The sequence below is a fragment of the Sceloporus occidentalis genome, unplaced genomic scaffold, assembly GCF_023333645.1.
Source record: "Sceloporus occidentalis isolate IW3139 unplaced genomic scaffold, rSceOcc1.0.p SCAF_50, whole genome shotgun sequence".
In the NCBI taxonomy this organism is placed as follows: Eukaryota; Metazoa; Chordata; class Lepidosauria; order Squamata; family Phrynosomatidae; genus Sceloporus; species Sceloporus occidentalis.
This window is the reverse complement of record NW_028317030.1, coordinates 4,300,392-4,323,996: the sequence shown is the minus strand read 5'-3', so window position 1 is coordinate 4,323,996 and position 23,605 is coordinate 4,300,392. Positions and strand designations below refer to the sequence as shown.

The 23,605-nt window shown below is 40.0% G+C and overlaps 2 protein-coding genes across 2 annotated transcripts in view; one reads left to right on the top strand and one right to left on the bottom strand.

Moving 5' to 3' along the window:
- The window catches only part of LOC149288673 (cytoplasmic polyadenylation element-binding protein 3-like), a 35,144-nt gene extending 24,410 nt beyond the window's left edge, over positions 1–10,734 (top strand). The window contains exons 4-10 of the mRNA XM_089491504.1: positions 1,378–1,401; positions 2,807–2,968; positions 3,431–3,520; positions 6,592–6,710; positions 7,210–7,324; positions 7,473–7,654; positions 10,507–10,734. Of these exons, the coding sequence (XP_089347630.1) occupies positions 1,378–1,401; positions 2,807–2,968; positions 3,431–3,520; positions 6,592–6,710; positions 7,210–7,324; positions 7,473–7,654; positions 10,507–10,734 (920 nt within the window). The remainder of the gene's footprint in view (positions 1–1,377; positions 1,402–2,806; positions 2,969–3,430; positions 3,521–6,591; positions 6,711–7,209; positions 7,325–7,472; positions 7,655–10,506) is intronic.
- A 7,884-nt stretch (positions 10,735–18,618) lies between these two features.
- The window catches only part of LOC149288672 (TATA-binding protein-associated factor 172-like), a 28,854-nt gene continuing 23,867 nt past the window's right edge, over positions 18,619–23,605 (bottom strand). Inside the window, exons 27-38 of the mRNA XM_089491383.1 lie at positions 23,366–23,487; positions 23,108–23,275; positions 22,836–22,913; positions 22,630–22,759; positions 21,571–21,712; positions 21,327–21,457; positions 21,030–21,155; positions 20,729–20,881; positions 20,084–20,295; positions 19,702–19,861; positions 19,153–19,323; positions 18,619–18,765 (exon numbers count right to left, since the gene is read on the bottom strand). Coding sequence (XP_089347509.1) covers positions 18,619–18,765; positions 19,153–19,323; positions 19,702–19,861; positions 20,084–20,295; positions 20,729–20,881; positions 21,030–21,155; positions 21,327–21,457; positions 21,571–21,712; positions 22,630–22,759; positions 22,836–22,913; positions 23,108–23,275; positions 23,366–23,487 — 1,740 coding nt within the window. The remainder of the gene's footprint in view (positions 18,766–19,152; positions 19,324–19,701; positions 19,862–20,083; positions 20,296–20,728; positions 20,882–21,029; positions 21,156–21,326; positions 21,458–21,570; positions 21,713–22,629; positions 22,760–22,835; positions 22,914–23,107; positions 23,276–23,365; positions 23,488–23,605) is intronic.

Below are 23,605 nucleotides of genomic sequence, written 5' to 3'. Positions count from 1 at the left end.
GAATATTCTGTCATTTTTGGCTATTCTGTAGAGGAAGTTTGTTATATATATACAGTATGTGTGTGTGTGTATGTATATGTGTATGTATGTATGTGTGTGTATGTATATATATTACACATTCTATGTATGTATGCTGTCTTCGAGTTTTTGCTTTTATTGTTTCTTTGGAGAGTAGTTTTTTTAATCATTGGTAAGACGTATTCCATATATTTAGCGGTTTTATTTTCATGTCGTTTTTCATTTCATTTTAAAGAATAATCGTAATATATAATTTTTTTTTATGGACAATATTATTTCCCCCTTTTTTTGTTCTTTTTTCTCTCTCTAATTTGTGCGCAAGGGATCACTCGCCAGAACATAATATTGGATTTCTTACCAGGTCTTGTAAAAATAACATTCTTTTTTTGGGGGGGGTTTGCCCATTCTCCCTAATTTACCTTTTTCTATCCTCGTTAATGTCTCAGCTATACGAGCTGAGCTGCCGCGGATGGCAAAGCATCATGGGAATGAGCTCAGCTGCCTGATCATTGGGCCGTCTTGGCACGGCACGCGCTTTGACAGATAACTTTACAAAAATTGCCTTTGGTGGAAAATAAAAATCCGCATAGAAAATTTGAAAGGAACGTCAAACAAACTATAACGTTCTATTTATATTTTCAGGGAAAACAAAAAAAACAAAAAAACAAAAAAAAAAAAAGTATTCTAAGAATAAAATAGAACTCTATCAGAATTTTCTTTTAAAAGCCTATATTTATGGACCGTGGTCATTTCTATGTTTATCTTTTATTGTAATGCTTTAGTGAAAATTGAAAAGTTGTTTGTTTGTTTTTTTTCTCCAAATTTAGTGAATTCCATTAAATTCCATTTATTTCTGTTTTTTATTCATTGTGAATAAGCTATTACTAAAAGCCCTTTTGTCTCTGATTACGCCGTATTTTATACATGGCTGTCACATCCATTATGTACTGAACTGGAGCTTAACCACGATAATTAAGGGACCATTAAAAAAAAAAAAAAAAAAAAAATTATAATAAAGCTCTAAAAATGAATTTTAGCTTATCGGTTTTTGTATTGAAAAAAATTTGTTTGTTTTTTCGTTCCTACCTATATGTTTTTTTTGTGTGAGACCAAGTTTCCTTAACCTACGTACACAAAATGCCGACCAATTCTGCCTTATTTGGACGTTCCTGCTTTTGCACAGGTGTTTTATGCATTATCCAAAATCCAGGGCATCCTGTAAAACCTCTCGGAATGCGCTTTGAGTCCTTGGGTTACAAAGTTGTTATAGCGATGGCCAGACTAGCGAAACAAAAATGTGTGATTGAGCAGCTTGATATTAATCGAACTTTCCTCCCGTTTTCCTCTATTCACATGCAGCCAGGAGCTATGGGAGGAGACGAGGTAAATACGCTGCTTTAGGAGATTTTTAGATTTTATTATTTATTTTTTGCTTGTCAAAATCTGAAAAATCTATGTTTAAAAAAAAATAAAAAAAAAAAATTTCCTTTTGGTGATTTTTGGGTTTTTTTTATTTCTTTTTTTATTTCTTTGGGTGCTGCAGCCATGATCGATTTTAATCGCTTTCTATTTTTTGATTTAATGCCAGTGTTGATCTTTTCACTTTTATCAATAACGCAAAGTGATAGCCAATTATCTTCTGTGTGAGTCTTGCTTTGGTTTCTGTCCGGGGTTCCAGAGGGAGGTTGAGCGCCCCGTAGAGAATGGATTTCACTTTCACGATTTAGCGTTCTTACCGGGTGGGAAGTGAAATGTAGGGGGCCGCAAAATTGTTTTACACTCAGACATTTACTCCCTGAAGTGTGAGTTTGTATCTGAATTGCGATTTAATTATTAACCCCCCCCTCTAGAGGGGCCAAGCGGACCCCGCATAGGGCTGCGCGGGAGCAGATGAGATTGGGTATCGATAGGCTTCTTTCACTGCCTATATACTGCCGATTCCTTGTATCCATCCCTATTAATGTACCCCCTGAATTTGCCCCTTTGGGGGGGTGACCTTTCCACTTACATGTAAGTGATCTGTAAGAGCTCTCCAAACAAAGCGTTCTTCAAACTCGATCCAGTGTATGCTATTTTATAAGGTTCCGGTTAAAAGTAGGCGATACGGCCGTATACTGCTTGGCCGCCACTGCCTCAAAGTACCCCGATTTCTACGAGTCCTGCTATATTTTACATGGCCTTGGGTTTTTAGGCTACCCGTCCCCTCAGGCCACACAGGAGCCTCACTAATGGTGTCCAGAGAGGGCTTTAAATGGCTTGCGAGTCTCAGCGGGTTAAGCTGCAGTCCCACTGATTCAGCTCCTTGGTAAGCAATATAGCCATGAACAGTTAGACGAACTCGCCGAAGTTGGGACGCTTTGATGTAGTGGCCGGCTAAGCGATATACAGCCGTATAGTGTGACGGGATCCCCGATATTTATCACTCCGGTGCTTGTAAATATTTGCGGGGGAAGGGTTATGATGATCTCTTGGTTTGTTGTTTTTTTTTTGTTGTTTGTTTGTTTTTTTAAATAAATAAAATACTGTGGTTCTCCTCGGCTTCCAACATCTTCACAGACTATTTCCCACAAAAATGGCAGCATTCTGCAAAGTCAATCATAACCCAATTTTATTGAATTATGCTCTAAATACCAAAAGTTTGATTCTTTTACCTCCTTAATCAGGCTGGAGACGTCCGTTGGGCATTTTATTTCAAATCTTTTGAAAACAATCATGTTGCGTTTTTTGTTTTTTTTCTGTTTTTGAAAACTTGCTCTTCATGTGACCGTAAAAATGATTTTGTTCCCAGGTCGATCCTCGCTGTTTCCGTTTGAAGACGGCTTCTTAAGTGACAGCCACGGTGACCAATCGCTATCGTCCGGCTTGAGTTCTCCAACGCAGAACGGCGAACGGGTAGAACGTTATTCGCGGAAGGTCTTTGTTGGAGGATTACCTCCTGACATCGATGAAGGTACTTTTCCTGGTCATAAGGACGTTTTTTTTTTTTTTATTATTGCACGCAATGCAATTAAATTAGTTTTACTACTAAACTAGCCTCTCGGCGTAAAAGATGGTGGACGACGATCAAAGAGAGACCAAAAGACCCATCGCGACGGACCCAACAATTTCCAACAGGGACATCGACTCCTTTGTTAGGCATCCATGTGATATTTAGGTGATTTTAGGTGACCTACACAAGTATCGCATCAAGCTTATAAGCTGGTTTCAAGCTAATGAAGTCCTTTTCTCCATAGATTTTCATTAGTCAGATGGTCCCTCTGGGTGATTTAGACTGAGTCATTCTTTTTACCATTATGAAAAGGGCTTGGTGTGTTAGTCTAGCCATCAGATGTTGTGGGATCCTGATTAGTGTTTTTGTTTGTTGTATTGGACAGGGAGGGATAAGTGATCTCTCTTCCATATTCTCTTCCAGACGAGATCACCGCCAGCTTCAGAAGATTTGGACCTTTAGTAGTGGACTGGCCTCATAAAGCAGAGAGCAAATCCTATTTCCCTCCCAAAGGTAACCCCTTCAAATACAAAAGCTCTAAAATATATATCTTATATAAACATTCATATTGTATGTGTAATGTTCCGCTCCTGTGTTTAAGGCTCTCTGCGTGGAGTCGGTCTGTAGCATCTCGCTGATGTTATTATACGAACCGTCCTCCAACTACAAACCTATGTTTTTCTTTTGTACAAAACACGCACTTTGCCCCTTATATTCCGAGTATACGCACCCCGTGTGTCCTTATCTATTAGCCGTAAGGAAGTGTTTGTATATTGCATCGGGTCGCGTGTGTTTGCGAAGCACGTGTTGTTGGCGCCCTGCGAATAGCATGATACAACAACCAGCAAGTGCGACTTTAGTGTAAGCGCATTGTGTGTTCATTCATACACCGCACATAATGCTTTTGTTTTAAATTGCCCGGTTCCCTGGCGCGCGGTGGGTTAATGAATTTTAATGGCGGATCGGAATTTTTATTTCCTGCTTGAACGTTCTGTCCTCTTGGAAAAAATACACAAATGAGGATTTTTGTATTAGTTTTGTATGCAATTTTTTTTTATTTTTTTAAATAGAAACTAAAGAATAACTGAATTGCTTAATATTCTCCTGAAATGTAAATAATCATCATAATAAAATGAATTCGACTGGTAACCCAAGGGAGGTGTACAACCCAAGCTCACCGGGGATTGTCGCATTGTTGTCGCTGGGGATTGTCGCGTTGTTGTCGCCGGGGATTGTCGCATTGTTGTCGCCGGGGATTGTCGGATTGTTACTCATTCCACTCCAACTCCTTGTTGGTTAAACGATGACGAGGAAACCAGCAGGCAGTGGCTTCAGTTAGCGATGAACACACTTTAGCAAACCCAACGGATGTGTAGGTGGTTGTGTGTGTAGAATGTTCATGGTGCAGTTGCCATAGCAACCAATGGTGCATCTTTTGCTGATTTTTTTTTTCCAATGCTTTGGCCCAGAACGTAGAAACATAGAACCTGACAGCGGATAGGAACCGTGCGGCCCATCTGGCCCTTGGTCCTTGTCTTAGACTTGACATAGCTTCATGACTATCCCATGCAGGTTTTGAATTCTGTCCCTGTATTAGTCGCTTCCAGTTCTACTGGGAGTTATTTTTCCTTGACCCCTTCTCTTCGTCGGCCCCGTACGTCGTGACCCTAAAGCCAAGAAGACGGATTAAAAACGGTCCCAAGTCTTTCCAACAAAACCATTTTGAAATACCAACGGGCAACTACAAGCAAAACGGATGTGGGGTTATCAGCCAACGATGTTTGGCGTCCATATTTATTTTTTGAGCTATACATTTCCTGGAAAGGTAATGCTCCGCAGCCCTGTATAGCGGGTTTAATTTACACTAAATGAGATGATCTAATCGGGAGTACACTGGTTTTATTTTTTTCTCTCTACTCTTTGAAATCCTCCTTCGATTTCCCTACAGAGCGATGCCAATGATTCTTCTGCAGCTTGTATATTATGATATATTATCTGAATATTTATCTGCTTGTAGCCCGGTATAGAAAACGTTCCGCAGAGCGACGCAAATAAATACAATTTATAAAAGTTCCAAACCCATTCGAGGAAATATTCTCTCCCCCGCATCTCGTCTTCTCTCCTTTTATCCCTCTTGTGCACAAGCATTGGGGTTTGTTATTTTCAGTAATAAAGTAGCATTAGATCTCTTTCTATGGAAACATTGCTCACCTCCCGGCCATCGTTTGCCGGATCTCCTGTCTCTTGTAGACCGTCCGTAGAACGCTCCTTTCTTCTACGTTGAGGCTTTATGGATCCGCATCGTTATCCTGGCTCGGGTTTTTCAGACGGTGTCATTGCTTGTCTTTGAAAGGCGCCACCTTGAACATAATGTTCTACTGAACGACGCTCGCTCGGTAATTTTATTCTGCTTGGCTTTTACCCGGTTCCCCAAGCAGAAACCAATTTCCGCGCTTTGCAATAATGTCCTCGGACGCAGAACGCGTCGTCAAATTAATACACGGTACATTTTCCTCCCTAAATGAGACACCTGGCTGTGCCGCGAAGGTAAACGACATTTTAATGGGATTCTCGGTCTCGTTAAGCCTCAGAATCCATAGATGTTAAATGTCTACAATGACTGAGAACGCCTCGTAGGGAGTGGGATCCGTCTTCTCGTTAGTGTTATTGTGAGCAAGGTGATTTATTGTATGATCATGCGCACAGTCTCCGTGCTTTCTTAATGGACCGTTTTCTTCTTGTCGTCCTCGGAAGGTTTCAAACTATCCTTGATGGTTTCCCCCTTACAATGACAACACCGTATCGAGCTATAAAGATCTGATCAAATATGGAGTTATATGTAAAGAATAGTTCTGGTGCAGTCACCATAGCAACCGATACAATGGCCAGCTTGCTAATTATACATACATATATGTACACTGTATAACTTCCTATTTTTGGTGTGAACATATCAAGAGGTATATGAATATTCCTTATAGTCTGATATATATCCAGAAGCAGCCAGGTCATAATGCATACATCCAGGCCGTATTGTCTGATGAATTTTCTTATTGTCGTTTGTGACATGTTTCTTACCTTATTCCCTTTGTTTTTATGGGGGTTTTTTTTTTCTTGGAATATGGGCTAGTAGGATATTTGGTTTTGTGGCTCTGAAATCAGGGCTAGACAAGAAGGTCACTAACCCTGTTTCCATTAGAATGTTGATGCCAGGGTCCTGGTGGGTGGGGTTAAGATCTGCATTCGTTAATGGAATTAGAATGTTGAAGTTGGGGTCCTCGTGGGTGGGTCTATTGTAAAACGGCAGCAATTATTCGCAGAATGAAAGTATATTTTTGGGTCACGGCTCAGATGAAACCCCAGCACCAAGAACCCCCATGTCTCTCATCAGTAGAGTCAGATCCCATACAGAGGGAGCTTGGGTTGAAGTCCCTCTTTTGGGTTTCTTGGGTAATTGAAATATATATATATATAAATGAGCACACTGCAGAGCAACGTGCAGGAGTTCCAGAAAAGTGGGACTAATTTGGTGGGTTTTTTTTATGGGATTTACTCACCAAATGCTTCTTCTTTCTTGTCTTTTAAAGGTTATGCCTTCCTGCTCTTTCAAGAGGAAAGCTCTGTGCAGGCTCTGATCGATGCCTGTCTGGAAGAAGATGGAAAGCTCTATCTCTGCGTGTCCAGCCCCACCATCAAGGATAAACCAGTAAGACCCCTCGTCGTACAGAGCCCGGCGTTCAGCATTTATACTGGCATATTGTAGACTTCCAATGTGTTTGGTTTTTATTGTGGTGACCTCTTTTTCTATCCTTCTTAAGGTGATACACCCTAAATTGCTAAATCTGTGGGTATTAATTGGCTCTCTGTTCTGCGTCCTCTTGCGAGAAACATGCAGACAATGTCACAGAGAGAAATAAACTCCATTATCTAAAAAGCCTACGGTTCTAGTGACTTTAGACCCAAATCACTCCATGTTTTTATAATAACGTGGTCTGTGTCGTGAATGGGGATCAAAGTCGTATGGAAGATCCTTTAGTCTGTACGCGACTTGAACAGCGTGCTATCCAACAACCTTCTTACCCCTTTGGATACAGTTACTGTTGTAGAATGTATTTGTCGCTGTAGGGCTGTATACATTGTTACTGAGAGGTTGTTGTAAAATGGAGGGAAAATAAAAAGTAATTTCGATGGCTCTGCTTGCGCAGGTACAGATCCGGCCCTGGAATCTGAGCGACAGCGACTTTGTGATGGACGGCTCCCAGCCTCTAGACCCAAGAAAGACAATTTTTGTTGGGGGAGTTCCACGGCCATTACGAGCTGGTACGTGAAACGTTTTAAACCTTGCGGCTTTTTTTTTTAATACTACAAAAAATATGAATTTTTGCTTTGTTGGCCTGGTTGACTTGGTGAATGCCCACCACACTAATGCGTCAAAATTGACCTTTTTTTTTTTTTTTTTGTCTTTCAGTGGAACTGGCAATGATCATGGATCGTTTATATGGAGGTGTGTGCTACGCTGGTATCGATACAGATCCAGAACTGAAATATCCAAAGGGTGCCGGCCGCGTGGCGTTCTCCAATCAGCAGAGCTACATCGCTGCCATCAGCGCTCGCTTCGTCCAACTCCAGCACAATGACATTGACAAACGCGTAAGTGAATGACGGAGGACCATACGTGTGGGCAGCGTCCGAGTTCTAGTTTAACGTTGCGTCCAAAAACGCACCCGGGAAAAAACATCGCTTTGGTGTTGAAAGGAACTGGAGGTGTGTGATCCCGGCTAGTGGCACAAACCCACCCTGGGCTGAGCCACGATCGGGTCTGGCTTTTTGAGCTGTTTGGCCTTGCCTGCAACATAAAGAATCCCATAAAAAGTCCTTTTGTGTGTAGAACCCAAATACTAAACAAAAGGAGGGGATTCTGTTATGGGGGGGGGATAGACCCTTCTCCTGGGTCGTGGGGTGCGTTGTGTCTATGGGTTGCCTATAACCAGCATAGCAGGGAGATGATGTTACAGTATTAGTAGATACCAGTCCTGTAACGGGGGTCGTGATCCAGGACCCCAAATGTGTTGGAAGGGCCACTCATAGACCTTTATGTGATTTACGCCGGTGCAAACATGGAGCCGGCACAGGGCTTAAGAGTGCATAGGGGATTCAGGTGCAAAGATTTAAGTGGAATTCTCACCATAGAAACCAATGGAATATTACAGGTGATTGGACCACTCATTGCTATGTTACTAAGTCCACTTTTCAAAGTTTCAAAGGCAGACCTTTAAATAAGTGCATTTGTTCCGTTCCCTTGGAAGCTTTTGCACCATATTAGGTATTTTTCCCCCCCAAAAAATATCTATTGTATATTTCCTTTTAACCGTTCAGCCCGACGCGGGCGCGATAATGAGAGACGCGCCGGTAACGTGTAATCTCCTGTCCCGTTCGTTCTTTAGTTCTGTCAATAATGCTTTGTAATTGTAATGTGGTTTTTTTGTGTTTTCTGTGATATGAAACACCTTCCGTACTCTGTAATTATTCTGTCGTACTTTTTAAGTGCACATCAAAGCCTTTTGTCCGGCGTGCGGCAGAATATTACGTACGAGAGAGAGAGAGAAATGTTCTCTAAAGAGCTCTACGTTGGTACAGTTCGGCTCCTCGCGATGAAACAAACATTACGGTCAACAGAGTATTTCAGGCTATATGTTCTCAGCTTCTCTTTGGGTTGGTTTAGAAGGTTTTAGGATATTTTAATAACGTTTACTTATTTCTCCCCGACCAGCTGCTCGTTTTATATCTTATATGGAAGGAAAGCTAGAGTTGGAAGGTTAGGTGCTTGTCCTCAGTGCTCCTAGTATTACTACCTCCATACAAGACAGGCTGACTTTTTTTTTTTTTTTTTTTTTTAAATAAGTTAGAAACCAACTATTTAGTAAGTCCGATTTCAAACGACATACCTGCCAAGTGTCCTCCTTTAGAAACAGCAGTCCCTCTCTGGGGGTTCAATCCCTCTGTCCCCTGTGAGACGTAAAAGGGGAAACGTGCTAAAAGAGAAGTTTTACAAATGAGCCCCTTGCTTTTTTTTTTTTTTAATTCATATTTTTATTTATTTAGTTTTCCTTTCGATTTATATTTCCATTACATTTTTGACTCCCGCTTTTTATTTCGGTTACTAAACTGCCTGAAATGTTGACCGCCCCACACCGGCCAGCCGTAAATCCATTCTGTTAAGCCACAAAATATTACTTCGGCTATGTTTGGAATACTCCGGACGTTTCTTATTACTGCGAGAAATGGTTGTTCCGTATGAAAGTGCGAGGCTGTTGGTTTAATTGGAGCCGCTCTCTCCTCCTCTTCCTCCTCGCCGCGGCGCGCTCAGCTTTTCAGGCAGAATAGTTGCTTTGACCTTGCTTTAATAGGAAGAAAATGCCGTTTCTGATGAACAGATGTTGAAATAGTATAAATCAATTACTGTTGAGTAGCAACAAAGCATTTGATAAAATATCAGTAGTGCAGAAGTACAAAAAGGACAACCAGACGGAGAATGGGCGGCCGATAAGCTTCAGAGACGCGGCTTTAGAGAATCTAAGCTTTTCGTCTTTGGCCCCCCGATTAGGAATATTTCATCACCATGGTTCCGAAGACCCCTTTGATGTTACCAAGTGATATCTGGATTTGGAGTCCAGCGGCTTTTTCCATTAGTTATTTTTATTGTTTGAATGTAATTTATTATATTATATTTTTTATGTAAAAATGTTTTAATGTATTTTTAATATTATTTCTCAAGCTCTGGTAGGGAATGTGGATTATTCTAATTTCTTATGCACTACCAATATTTAATAATATAAAAATATAATAATAATTATTTGTATGTGAGACACGAGAAACTCCCCCAAAAAATCTGCATTAAAGTATTAATAAACCCAGCCCCCCCCAACGTGAATTTTTTTTTTTTTTACGCAGAGCCAAACTTTGAGTTTCTCCCGCAGGACGAGCCAAGTTGGCATTAAAACTTTTTAGATCGCTCTTTTCATCCTGGAGCAAAATCCATCAGGAGGAACTCTGTGGGGTTGCTTTGGGGAATAAATCTTTGGTTTGAGCGCCTTCTACTCATCCCTGGCCATTTTTGCAATGCTGATTGAACTGTAAATATAATTCACTATTTCCATGGTAACTTCGAGCATGAATACCGATTGTGTCTAATTTATAGAAGAATTGTAATTTTCACTATTTATATTTGTTCATGAATAATAAGAGTCATGAAAGGCCAAGCTTGATCCATAACTCTTGATTTGCCGCTGGAAGTATCTGATCGTCGGGCTGCTTACGTTTTTTAGAATTCAATAAAAATATCCATCGCTTTGAGAATCCAACCGGTTAAAATGTTGCATCCAAGAAGCTCTCGCGTGACCCAGAAATTCCTGCTACAATTTCCATTCGCATTCCCTTTATAAAAGGATATTTTATGATCTTCTCGTTCCGTGTACTCTAATTATCCCTTCCTGCTGTTTCAGGTGGAAGTGAAACCATATGTGCTGGACGACCAGATGTGCGACGAGTGCCAGGGCACCCGCTGCGGAGGGAAGTTTGCTCCGTTCTTCTGTGCCAACGTCACCTGCCTGCAGTATTATTGCGAGTACTGCTGGGCGAGCATCCACTCCCGCGCCGGCAGGGAGTTCCACAAACCTCTGGTCAAAGAAGGGGGCGACCGGCCGCGCCACGTCCCCTTCCGGTGGAGTTGAGCACCTTGGTCGACCTCGGCAGCCGCCGGAGATCCGTGGGGGGCTTAGAAGACCTGAAGTGTTCTTCAAAACCCATACGCTCCCTCTGATCTACTGAAGAAATGGGTCTTTTTTAGGTTCTTTTGTGATGTCATTGTTATTATTTACAGTCACCTTACTGAACTTTAGTGTCCAGTATATAATGCAAAACTGCGGAGTGTAAACTGTCCTCGTTTTTTTTTATTGCACTTTGATTTATACGAACGTCTGCTTGGTACCTTTAATCCCCTTTTCCGGATCCCCCCCCCCGATCAGTAGAGACATCTCATTAGACTGGTGCAAGTTCATCTCCCCGCTGGTTTGTTGTGGATGTGGTGAAGAATTTCTGTCCTAAACTGGAGCATGCACTTAATTTCGTGATTCATAACTATACACTATCCCACCCCCCATCCCCACTCCACCCTTAGAAGACGACTTACCAAAGGTATCCTAACTCATTGGAAGATGTAGCAGAAATCATACAAACCGCTTGAAGCGAATTACTTATTCTGTACTATGAAGTGTAAAGCAGAATCCCTTTACTGCTACGTGAGCCTACATCTCCAGTATTGATAAGTATGATAGAATCATATTTTTTTATTATTTGTTATATTTTTTACTTAATAATTGTGTACCTTATAAGACGGACACATTTTTTTTTTTTTTTTTTAAAGATTATTTTTTTGGGGTGGGAGTAGACCTTTTTAGTGTTATGTACATTCATGCTGCAATAGCTTTTTTTCGCTGCTATTTATAATGGTGTTAATAATACCAGATTACTCTACTCAGGCTAGGGTATCTGTGTAAGAAGAAAAATAATAATAATAATAAAACTAATTAAAAAAAAAAAATGATATATGATTAAAATGAAGTTAAACAGCTGCTGGAAATCGTTGTAGAGAACTTCCGACGAAGGTCAACTTTTTTGGGGGGTGCTGCATGCTTAATGGATCAGGTTCTGCATGCAAAAAAAAAATAAAAATAATAATAATAAGAATAATCTATATACCACATCATAGAAAACCTGACCAGAGTGCACAAATACGTCATCTAGTGTAGGCAAACCTAATTCTAGTTAATTAACACAATTAGGACTGGAGGAAGGCATGGCTCATCTGTAATGCATCTAAGTACATAGGATCAGAACCCATTACAGACTTTTTTTTTCTATTTTAAAACTAATAATAAAAAAAACGAGATGTAGGATATTATTAAAACACAAGTGGATGGTAGATGAATAGTTTGCGGTGCTCTGTTATATTGTTTAATTTATGTAGTAAGTAGTCGATTATGTCAAGTACTGTGATCAGTAGTAACCTAAGGCCTCTGTATATCTCGACAGCCCTACGCTGGTAAATAGAAACAAGAAATTTCGTTGTTTTTTTTTAATATATATTTTTTAAAATTATTATTATTCAGGCCCTGGTAGGGAATGTGGATTATTCTAGTTTCTTATACACTACCAATATTTAGATTAATGTTTAAATATATTTAAAAAAACAAAAAGGTAAAATATCGTCTGTTGAATTGTGAGGCACAAGAAGCGCTAAAAAAAAAATCTGCATTAAAATATATATTTTTTTTCCCCCCAATGTGAATTTTTTTAGCCCAAACGTATCCTGTAAAGCTTGAATATTTAGTCCTGCTAAAGTGGGCATTTTTTTATTATTTTTTTTGGATTTTTTAGCACAGGCTGCAGGTTCTACGGATAGTATGTACACGCGTCAGCACGAAGCACCAAGGCGAAATGTTCTGGTTTAATACCAAATCAGTTTTTATTTTCTGACCGTAGAAGCTTTCTAGATTTCAAGCCTCTTCAGGCCACATCAAATATTTATTTCCTCCTGTGTGTTGCAATACTTTTTTTTTTTCTTTTTATATATATATATATATATATATATATATATATATATATATATTTAGTTGCAAAATGTATTTAGTTGCTCAAATAAGCATTTTATATATTTTTTTAAATGACTAATTCTAAGTAAAATATAAAGCGTTGGGGTTACGGTGCACCCATTCTGTTGCAGATTTTGCATATCCTTGTTTTTGTTCTTGTAAAAGAAATTTTTTATAAAGCCTAGTGTTTCTTTAAACTAGATTTATTTTTTATTTTTGTTATTCGTAAAAAAAAAAAAAAAAATGTATTTTGTTATGCACTACTTTGTATCTAGCCAGTTTCCCACGGTTGGCTTCTATGTTTTATTTTATTTTTTGTTAAGAAAAAAAAAAAAAAAGACTTTCGATAATGATCTTTTGCAATACCTCAAATTTTGAATATAGAAAAAAAAATATAGGATTTTCTAAGTAAGTTTATTCACAAATATATATATATATTAATTTAATTTTTTGCAAGAAGATGATTTAAAATTGCTATTTTGCATTTGTTTTTGTGCTTGTTTGCTTTGTTTTTGTTTTGGAGTATGGAAAAAAAATAGTGATTTGTAATTTTAATATGATAGAACATAGCTAACAAATCTACCTAAATATATGAGAGAATCAGAAATTTTGGAAAAACATGCCCTTTCATTGATCAAGGTTCAAATAGCTGATGCAAATAGCTCCAGCATACAGCATAAGGTTGAGATACATACAGCATAAGGTTGAGATACATGGAGTATGTGTGTATATATATATATATATATATATATATATATATATATATATATATATATATATATATAGTGTGTGTATATACAAACAAACATACATACATACATACATACATACATATACTTACACATACAGGTGAACATCATGATTGAAAAGTGGAATAAAGTGAATTTTCCCCATACAAAAAAATATCCCGGCAGATTATGCATGACTGACCAGAATTGTAAAAATTCTTCTGTTTTGTATTTTTATTTTTGTATTTTTTAAAATGACTTTTTTTTATTTTGTTTAAATTATGATTCTTTTTTTTTTCTTTTCTGAATCTTGTCAATCTATGTGCCCGGAAAGCCATCTGTACATCAGATTCAACTCATTCGCTGTTTCGTGGGTCAGCATATTATTTGTTAGATCCTCTTTTAGGCAAAAGGCATTGACAGGGTCCTTTAGATTAAAAAAATAAATAAAATAAAACAAATATATTATTTTTAAACTAATGTGTTTGAAATACAATTAATAAAAATATATATATAAAAAAAAAAAACTGTTGGATGTATTAGTTCAGTCAGTTGCCTTTTTTGTGACTTAAGTTAGTCGATATTTTGAAGGCAGATTTAATCTTGATTATTTGTTGTTCTGTGCAATACTGTTTGTACTGTTTATATAAAAAATGGAAAAAAAATAGAAAAAAAGGCATAAATCTTTATTGCAGATTTATTTTCATTGCCGACATTGTGGGTTCCGTAAAAACCATTTTCTACTGTCAAATATGTACCTTTTAAGTCATGCTGGTATTTTTTCAATAGTAATGTAGCCTTTGTACTGAGACAAAAATTTTCATTATTTTTAGAAAGATTTTTTGCTAAACCTTAAAACATATTTACATTTTTTTTTTTTTTTTAGTATTTTCTTTAGTGCTCATTCTCAGCCATTAATACGGTGTTCCTCAGAGGTACTTTCAGATCTGGTCAATGTCATTTAATATTATTTTCTATTTTATGATGCTAATTCTTTAAAAGTTTATTTTTTCATTTCAGTTATATTTTGAAGCTAAAACCTTTGTAATATTGTTACTAAAGTGTCTAGTTTTTGAAAAGCAAAAGCTTTATGTATTAACTTTACCAATGTGGTTTACAATGGTGTGACAGTGATATAAAAAAAAATGGTTGGTTGTGTAAAAGTGATTGAAACGATGTAACTAACAATTGGGCAATAAAAAAAATAATAATAATAATGAAGCCGAAACTCAAATGTCAATTCTGGCAGCATTTCCTTTTTTTTCTAATGTGGTTTTTGAATTACGAACACAAACATATTATACGTTTACTTTTTTTTTTTTTTTTAAACAGTGCTAATAATGTTCCTAACTACATATCTGGAAAAGGAATAAATATACACGATCTGCTCCAAGATTGTTGTGACAATAATATCGGTTAAAAATAATAAACATTGGTGGCAAAGATAATTCTGCTTTAATATGTTCTTTATTGTAGTAGAAAAGGAATGCCGATTAAAAACTTGTCCATTATGGCTTATCTATCGATGTATAAGTAAAATAAATAGTCTATAAGAAGATTAAATATGTATTCATTATTATAAAATTATATATCAATGGGGGCTACCGATTTTTTTTTTATTTTTTATTTAAGAGGTCTGTACTCTAAGCAAAACACATTACAGAACAGAAATTTAGAATCTTCCTGATTTTTCTTGCCTTTCACAATTTGTGTTCTCTGTGTTGTTGTGACATGTCCTAAGCGAGTATATTAAATGTGCAGTTCCGGTCCTTTTGTGGATTGCGCCGTGTTCTAGAATAGTAACGCTGTAAACTACATATAGAATGTATTTGTCTCCTTTCTTCCTGCCCCCCCTTTGTAAATTATTATTCATTACAATCGTGTGATGGGGTGTTCCTTGCGGACAGCCTGCTCTCCTATATAGAGGCAGGGAGTTGTTCCGGAAGCTGCAACAACGTCCTAATGGGCTTCTTGGCACAGAGTTTAAGGAAGCACCAGTATGTCCTAAGGGGACTGAATGGGTTATAAAAGCACCTACCTGCGACAAACACTGGGGGGATTCAGTCACATTAAATGGGCAAATATTGTTTGCCTGCCACTATGTCAAAGTACCCCAAGTTAATTTTTCATGGCTATATTGCTTATCAGCGGGACTTATAAGCTATATCAGTGGGACTGTGCTGCCCCTTAACCCACTGAGACTCCTACAACTCACAGCCCTTTCTGGACACTGTTAATAAGGCACTGGTGTTGGGGTAATAAGGGATGTTGCACCTACATCTCATGAAGAAAATAAATTACTTCCTGGAGTATAATGAGGTCTTCCTGGGCTACAATTGTATGTTGGTGTTGGAAATGGAAACTCATGGCAGCAGTGCCACCAACCTGTGTGGCACATCCTCTCTTCAGTGGCCCAGCAGCTGCTTCCATGCCCACCCACATGTGCGCAAAGCAAGCCCCCAGAGAACACTGATCTTTCCTCACCTGGTGGAGCAAAAGGCATTCTTAAAGTCAATCCGCCCCAATCCAGCACCAAATTTCATTTAAAACAAAAACCTTTGAATTCCAGCATAAAACAAAATGGGTTGTTTTTTTTTTACTTCACACAATTTACTGTTAATGGGTAAAAGTGTTTTTTTGTAACCAATACCATTAAATTATCTGGATAGACACCGGATGCCATCCTTGGCATTTGCGTCCCTGACTTGGAATACAGGATTTGAGTCGGGTGCCCACTTGGACGCCCCTCCTGCGACACAAGTGCTTGCAGAGACGGGCAGAATAGGATTGGCCTCCTCCTTCCAGTAAGACGCGCCTTCTGTAGTCACAGTGAGTCAAGTAAGAGTGGAAGCAGCAAATCTCTGAATTATCCAGAAGCGCCGCCCGCCCCCCCTCCCGTGGCAGATACTCTGCCGTCAAGACCCTCAGATCCATGTGTATTATGCACCCCCAGCATTCCAGGTGTCCCAAGTGGGTGGGACTGGAGGCAGGGCCATCCCACCCAACATGCAGAGCTGCAATGGAGGTCTGTTTCACACCACAGCGCAGTAAACACCGGTATATTGGTATTACAATGCGGTCCATACCTTTATTCCCATTTGCTTAGTCAAGATTAGGTTTGTTTTACCCAGACATGAATTAAATGTAGACATGTTTGGGTGAGAAGACTTCACTAGTTGCTCCCCAGCCAGGATCTCAGGTTCAAGGCTCCTTTTGGGGAACCATTAATTTGTGAAGTTTCTGGTCGGCGTCCAGCATAGAGATCCATCAGAGCAGCCGGCGTACCGCAAAAAGGTATCCCTCCTCTTTTAGATTGAGCCACAGAGACAGCCTAAACCTTTCAATATGCAATAAAGTGCTAAACACAGCGATGATCTCCTGTATTACACATTAAACATTTTTAAATTGCTGGTTGGCCAGGGAGACTTGGCTTTGCCATTCACAAGGAAGTGGGTCACATGAATGCAACTCTAGAGTATGAGGAAATATATATAAATAAAAAAAATATATATATTGGTTTAAAGGGCACAAACTGTCGCTTTAAACAGACCTTGACATGTATGGTTTTATCAAGCTCCCAAATCAGCAGAAACAGACTTGGAGGCACAGTCCCCACCACCAGGACTGGATCCCTGCATGAGCAGGACGGGACTTTATACAGACTCGAAACGGACCCAAAAAGAGAGGGGGGGGGGGGTTTAATAATAAAGCCACACAGTCTACACATTTTTTTGTAAAACCTCAGAATAGCTCTGACATAGGAGATCTTTATTCCTAAAGTTTCAAATGGAATGGTAATTTGTTACAACACACCAAAAGCCGGGACAGCTTCCGAAGTTTAGGATTTTATAACATCTTACATCAAGTGATACAAAACCAATTTTTTTTTTTTGTTTGTTTAGTCCACATCAGGCCATTCCTTTCCTCCCAATGCACTAAATAAGAATTTTAAGATATAAATGCAGTATTCGATGTATAACGACTGCAGCCGAGAACTATTCTGTACACATGCTAAGAACTTATTTGGCCGATTTGACACAGTAATTTCTTATGTGCAATAGAGTCGGATTTGAGTTAACCCCTGCAAGTACCAGAGAGGCGATGCACTCAAGGAGTTAAACCCACCAAAAGGTGGGACAGGTACATTAAACCGTGTCTCGTGTTCAGGTCGGGTCTATATACCTGCATTTAGGATTTCAGCATAATATATGCATGCATAGCTCTAGATTAACATTTCACCTTCAGAAAATTATCTCCTTCAATAAAAATGTATCAAGGAGATTATGAAGATTTTAGGAGACCCGGAAGTTAAATTCTCTAATAAAAAACAACCCAAACAGTCGATGAGCAGGGTTTCCCCTCCCCCTCAAGTTCATTTAAAAATGTAGAACATTCACAAAAACAACCAGAGAGACGGTAATGCTTTAACCTTCAGGTCAGATGAAATATCAAATTTATAATTACATATATATATGAAAAGTTATTTCATAAGAGGGGCTGCCGTTCTAATTGGCGGCAGCCAGTAAGGAGCCAATCAAAATATAGCTTTCATTACAGCCAATTTTTGTAAATGTATTTTTGTTTCTGTGCCACATTCCATAAAACGCAGCTTTTCTTGCAGCAATAAAAAGGCAGAATATTCACGGAGCGATACGAATATCCGAGGGCGCTATTTTACATAAAATCAAAGTCAAAGCATTACCAGCTCTTTAAGTCACAATACTTTTGCCAGCAAAGAACTGGACAATTAAAATGTGGCTTTTAATCAATGGCAAAAAGTCGACGAACTACAGAAATTCATTCTGGCCCCCCACCCCCGACCTTGAGTCCAGTGTGTAGGCCCCACAAATGCATTTCGCTGAATGACACCTTGTACAGCACTGGGTAGAGTACCAGACCCACAACTGCAAGTCTCACGTGTCAAAGAAAAAAAAACAAACAAAAAAAAACGAACAACTTTACATAAGCAGTTCTGCGATTAGAAAGAACTAATTAAAGGGGGAAAATAATTTAGACGTATTGCCGTCGATATCAGGCGTTAGGAGCTGCAGCCGACAATGCGTGAAATCCGCCTCTTTAAATGCCCCCACCTGTAGAACACCACCATACGGAAGAAACGTTCAATCCTCCGATGACAAACTGCTAGTTAAGACTGTAGAATATTGACATTTCCTCCCCATTCGCCTCGAACGTAGTCCGCCGAAGGCTCGTGGAACCGACGCAGCAGCCGTACTTATTACTTGAGACCTTGCATAAAATTGTCCAGGCTGTATTCAGAGTCGTACTGCTCCTGGTTCCAGAGCTCTCCGAGGTTGTCCAGAATCGATTTCATAGAGGTTTTTCCACCCGTTTCAGGCGCGTACGTTTTGTCATCTTTTCCATCCTGGAAGACATTAAGCAAACACATTAAAAACCGGTTAATGTTCTTCTCCGCAGTAGAGAACGTCAAACACAAAGTTGCAGCATTCCCTGCGCCCATGAAAACTCGAAGCCAAACTGGCCCCGCTGGAAAGTTATTATATTGTGTATTAGTATATATTTAAGGTCAGCTTGGCCTTACCTTTTACAAACAGCACCCTTTGGTATTATTTATATAGAACCAAGCAGTTTACAGGGGAAGTTTAAACCCTAGAGAGGACAGGGCAGGCCAAGTACACAGAGCCAGGTATAAGATACCATCGCTATCAATGCAATCACACATCATCGTTTGGAGTTAATGTTCCCGCGGTCGGCAGACCGTGGCCATTGTGGGGGACACAGCGAGTCTTACGTTATCCAGCGTGAAGAGGTCGAGCAGCTGGTCGGTGCCCATGCTCTGCAGGCTGGCGTTCTCCTGGCTGATGACCGTGTTCGCGATGCTCATCTTAAACTTCTGCAGGCCCATGATTTTCTCTTCCAGCGTCCCTCTTGTGATCAGCCGATACACGTTAACCACACGTTTCTGGAACCGAAATTAGCATTTTAGTCAGGGGCAAAAGCATAAAAGTGAACAGAGTGTATTCCTGGGAAATACAGTCCAACGCACACCGATAGTGCCAACTGTCATACTTTCAATCCACATTTCATGGATCAGAGGCTCCGACATGCTGATTTGGTTGCATTTAGAAATATGACTTGAGAACCAAAACGGTTACAGATACATGATTTGACAGACCTAGGCGTAAAGCCACTGACCCACAACTTAAGACATTGCATACACCAGTACATGTCGCCTTGCCGGCTGGCGCCCGAGTATTAGGTGGGGGTGAAGAACCAAGAGATCCAGTTAAGATTCATACACGCCATGCGCGTGTGGTTCACGTTCTGGAGACGGTCCTACCTGTCCAATGCGGTGAGCACGATCCATCGCCTGCAGGTCTCTCATTGGATTCCAGTCGTGCTCCACGAAGACCACCGTGTCTGCCCCCGTTAGATTGAGACCCAATCCTCCCACGTGGGTGGTGAGCAAAAGGACATCTATCGATGGGTCATTATTAAACCTATAAAGAAAGGCAGAAACTGAAGCACATAAAATCCCCAGAGGCTCCAACACTGAAGTCATTCCCTGTGGCCACTAAAAGGCTTGGTTGACTACAACATGCGAGGCAGATTGGTTTTCCTCCGCAGTAAACGGCCTGCATGCGCACACATTATAACAGGGAAAACAAACCAATTAATACAGAATATATGGGAAACAGAACTAAGACCAGAGACCACCTCACCTGGAGACTATGGAATGTCTTTGGCCGGGAGGAACGCTCCCATCCAGACGTAGATACGTGACGGAGGGTAAGTGGGGTTTCAGGAGATCTTGCTCCACAATGTCCAACATGCTTTTCAGCTGGCAGAAGATCAGGATTCTGTGCTGGGCCACCACCGCTTCAGGGCCACCGTCTGTTACCCCACCATTCCCTAACCCACAATCAAGCATCAGCTGCAATAAGAGCAGATCACAACATACAATGAGAAGCGCACCACCTTCCAGGCTGCTCCAGATCTAAACCTTATACAGACCTGAAGTTATAAAATCTACGTCTGGCCGACTGGTTCATTTACGTTTAAGATCAATATTTCAGGAGGATCCTAAAAAGGTTGTCATAGCTGCTGATGGACAAGTTACTTCTTAAATGATCGGCGTTCCATCTTGCGAGGTGAGGTTTTGTGAACAATTGTGTCCTCCACCGCCAGCCTATTCTACATAACCAGGGACAAGTCTACTAAACAGTGCTTACTGTCATGAAAAGGAGCTTGTAAAGATTTATGGCTTTTACTGTACCCTTTTAAATAAATTCCATAAATAGAGTGAATTAGTGAAACAAGATCCTGGGAGGAAACCCCCCCAATTCATTACCCTGAAGCACACATACCTGTTTCAGTGCCGACAATTTGGGCGCATGTTGAATATCCCGCAGGGAGGAATTCTGAACGGACAGCTGCTCTGATACCTTCTTATACTCCGGGTGCTGCGCAGTCAGAACCAGAGCAGGATGATTGCATAGTTTGCGCAAGTACTGCAAAGCCTAAAAAAAAAAAAAAAAAAAAAAAAAAGCCTCTTTAGGAAAAACCTACTTGTTCAAGAAGATACTGAACCCCCAGGGCTGCCGCATTAGAATCTGTGAGCCCGAGTGAAACAGAGCAGCGCGTTAATGCTGTGCTTTATTTCCATACCTGGAAGACATGGCCGGTGGCTTTCAGCTTCGGTTTCTCGCCGTCCTCCGCCATGGAAGTTGTGGACACCGTTTCATCCACATCAGTTTTTGCCCGCGACTTCGCAAAGTCTTCATAAAGCTGCACCTGTTCCATAGATCAAAGATCGGCGTTACAGAACAACGTAGACCACGCAGCAACTTGGCCCCAATCACCCAACCGACGGGAGAACTTCTCGGTTGTAAAAAGCTTTGTCCTAATCTATAGACAGATTGGTTTATAAAAGACAGATGACAAAAATCACATGCATCAACATACCTGCAAAGGACTCAGGGAACAGTAATAATCCTGTATTATTTTGGGTGGAAGGTCCTGCAATACATCTTCTTTCATTCTGCGCAACAAGAACGGCAGAACTTGGCGATGGAGGGCTTCCATGGCAAGAACACCTATAATGCGGTTAAAAGGTTAAACACAGAACACCCATTCGGTTCTTTATGTGGTAAAGGACTGGTTCAGTGGCGTGAACGAGTCTCACCCGCACCCCAATAAACCTTCTTACCTGCTTCTTGTTCACGTGAAGAGCTCCGAGCGTCCCGGCTCGCTAGAATAGGCTTCCCGTATCTGGCAGCAAACTGTCGCTCTGTGCCCAGAAACCCCGGCATGAGGAAATCAAACAGGGACCAGAGCTCCAGAACGTTATTCTAAAAAACAGAATATAGGATACACAGGATTAACGTTAAAACTGAAAGCCAACAAAAATTGCACATGCAGGACTCCCAAGCCTTCCCAGCTATTACAGAGGTTTACCAAAACAAGCAAAAATAGGACGGATCCCAATACAAGAGCCCAGTTCCTAGCAAGTAAAAGAGTCATTTCTTTTTACAAATCTACAAAACATTACATTTATTTATATGGCGCCAGCAGATTCCATAGCGCTGTTACAGCCAGTGGAATGATTTCAAGTCACTTAACAAAACTAGTACAAAAGAAGATGGACCTTGTGAGCTTACGATCCAGTCGGTCTCTCTAGTCAGACTCCCTTTTCTGCTTCCCCGCAGTTAAGTGTTAATGACTAAGAAGGCATTTAATAGATTTGTGGATTAAAAACTTGCATCAGTACGCAGCCCCGGTCTTATGCAGTAAGGGCAGAGCTGGCACACAGTACCAACTAAGCTCTTATAAAGAATTGAAACTGCAACTCCCACAAAACATTTTTAGAGTAGAAAAACCCTGTCTTCCCATAAAAGCACCATGAGATTTCTGAGGGAAAAGCAAGCCTTCTGGCTTGTCTGGTGTCTGTAGATGAGTGTTTAATAATACTTCTACTACCCATACAAAAGTTGATATTCATAAAAGTGAAACATTTTATATGCAAGGTGGAGAAGACGAGCTGTAATCTTGCTCAAAGCATAATATGCCAAAAGCCAAGCAAGAGTACATTACTGGCCTGGAGCAAGAGTCCTAAGCTTTGATCTCTCACAGAAACATCTGTGCTCCACTACTTCCCAGCATAAAAGACAACAAATCCTTAACACGTTGAACAAACAAGTGCAAACCGCAGCACTTTATAAACCTTTGTCGGATTCAATTACAAGATGTTCTAGAAAGACGTACCCACCTGAATTGGGGTTCCCGAGAGAATGATTCTGTAATTGGCAGTGAGCTGCTTTACAGCTTTAGATAATTTGGTTTTTCCGTTTTTGATCACATGACCTTCATCAAGAATACAGTAATTAAACTTTATATTCCTAAAATGAGGTAAAAAAAATTAAAAGATCAAGTAAATCCACCAAATGCAAGCTAGTTTAAAAGAAGTTTAAATACCTGAAGAAGTCTATGTCATTCCTCACAACATCATATGATGCGACGATTAGATTGTGCCTTTTGACTTGCAGTTGTAACCTTAAAGGAAAAGAAAGCCATCTTAATGTATTTTTGTATAGATTACTATGCCATCCCTGTCTACTGTGATGAACATAAAACAATATAGCTCTACACATGTACCTACTCCATAAAGCCATTTTTACAACCACAGGTGGTAGCAGGAAGTAGTCACGTATGGTTTGTCTAAAAAAGGGTTATAAAGCCTTACTTACCGTGCCCGTTCTGTGGGAGGGCCGGTGTAATGTAGAGGATTCAGATACTCTTTGGAGCAGAACTTTCCAACTTCGTCCACCCAATGGCCAGTCAGGGTTGGCGGACAAACCACTAGAGATGGAAGAGGCACGCAGTCTGCGGATTTGGTTTTTGTATACTCTTGAGATCTACAACACGTAAAAGAATGGACGGTTTAAGAACTTGTATTGCTTACAAAACGGACACAAATATAAGAAGAGACAAGGAAGTCCGTGTACCTGAGGCAGTGGTCTCCAGCGAGAATACATATAGACTGCAGGGTTTTGCCCAGGCCCATATCATCACAGAGGATGCCATGTAACTTATACTTGTTCAGGAAGGCCAGCCAATTTACACCATCCTTGAGGGGAGGGAAAAAAAAAACAAAAAAAAAAAAAAAAAACTAATGGTACTCGCTCTTTAACAGTAGCAATCTTAACGGTTAGGATAAGTTACTGAGACGATGTTCCAACATTAAC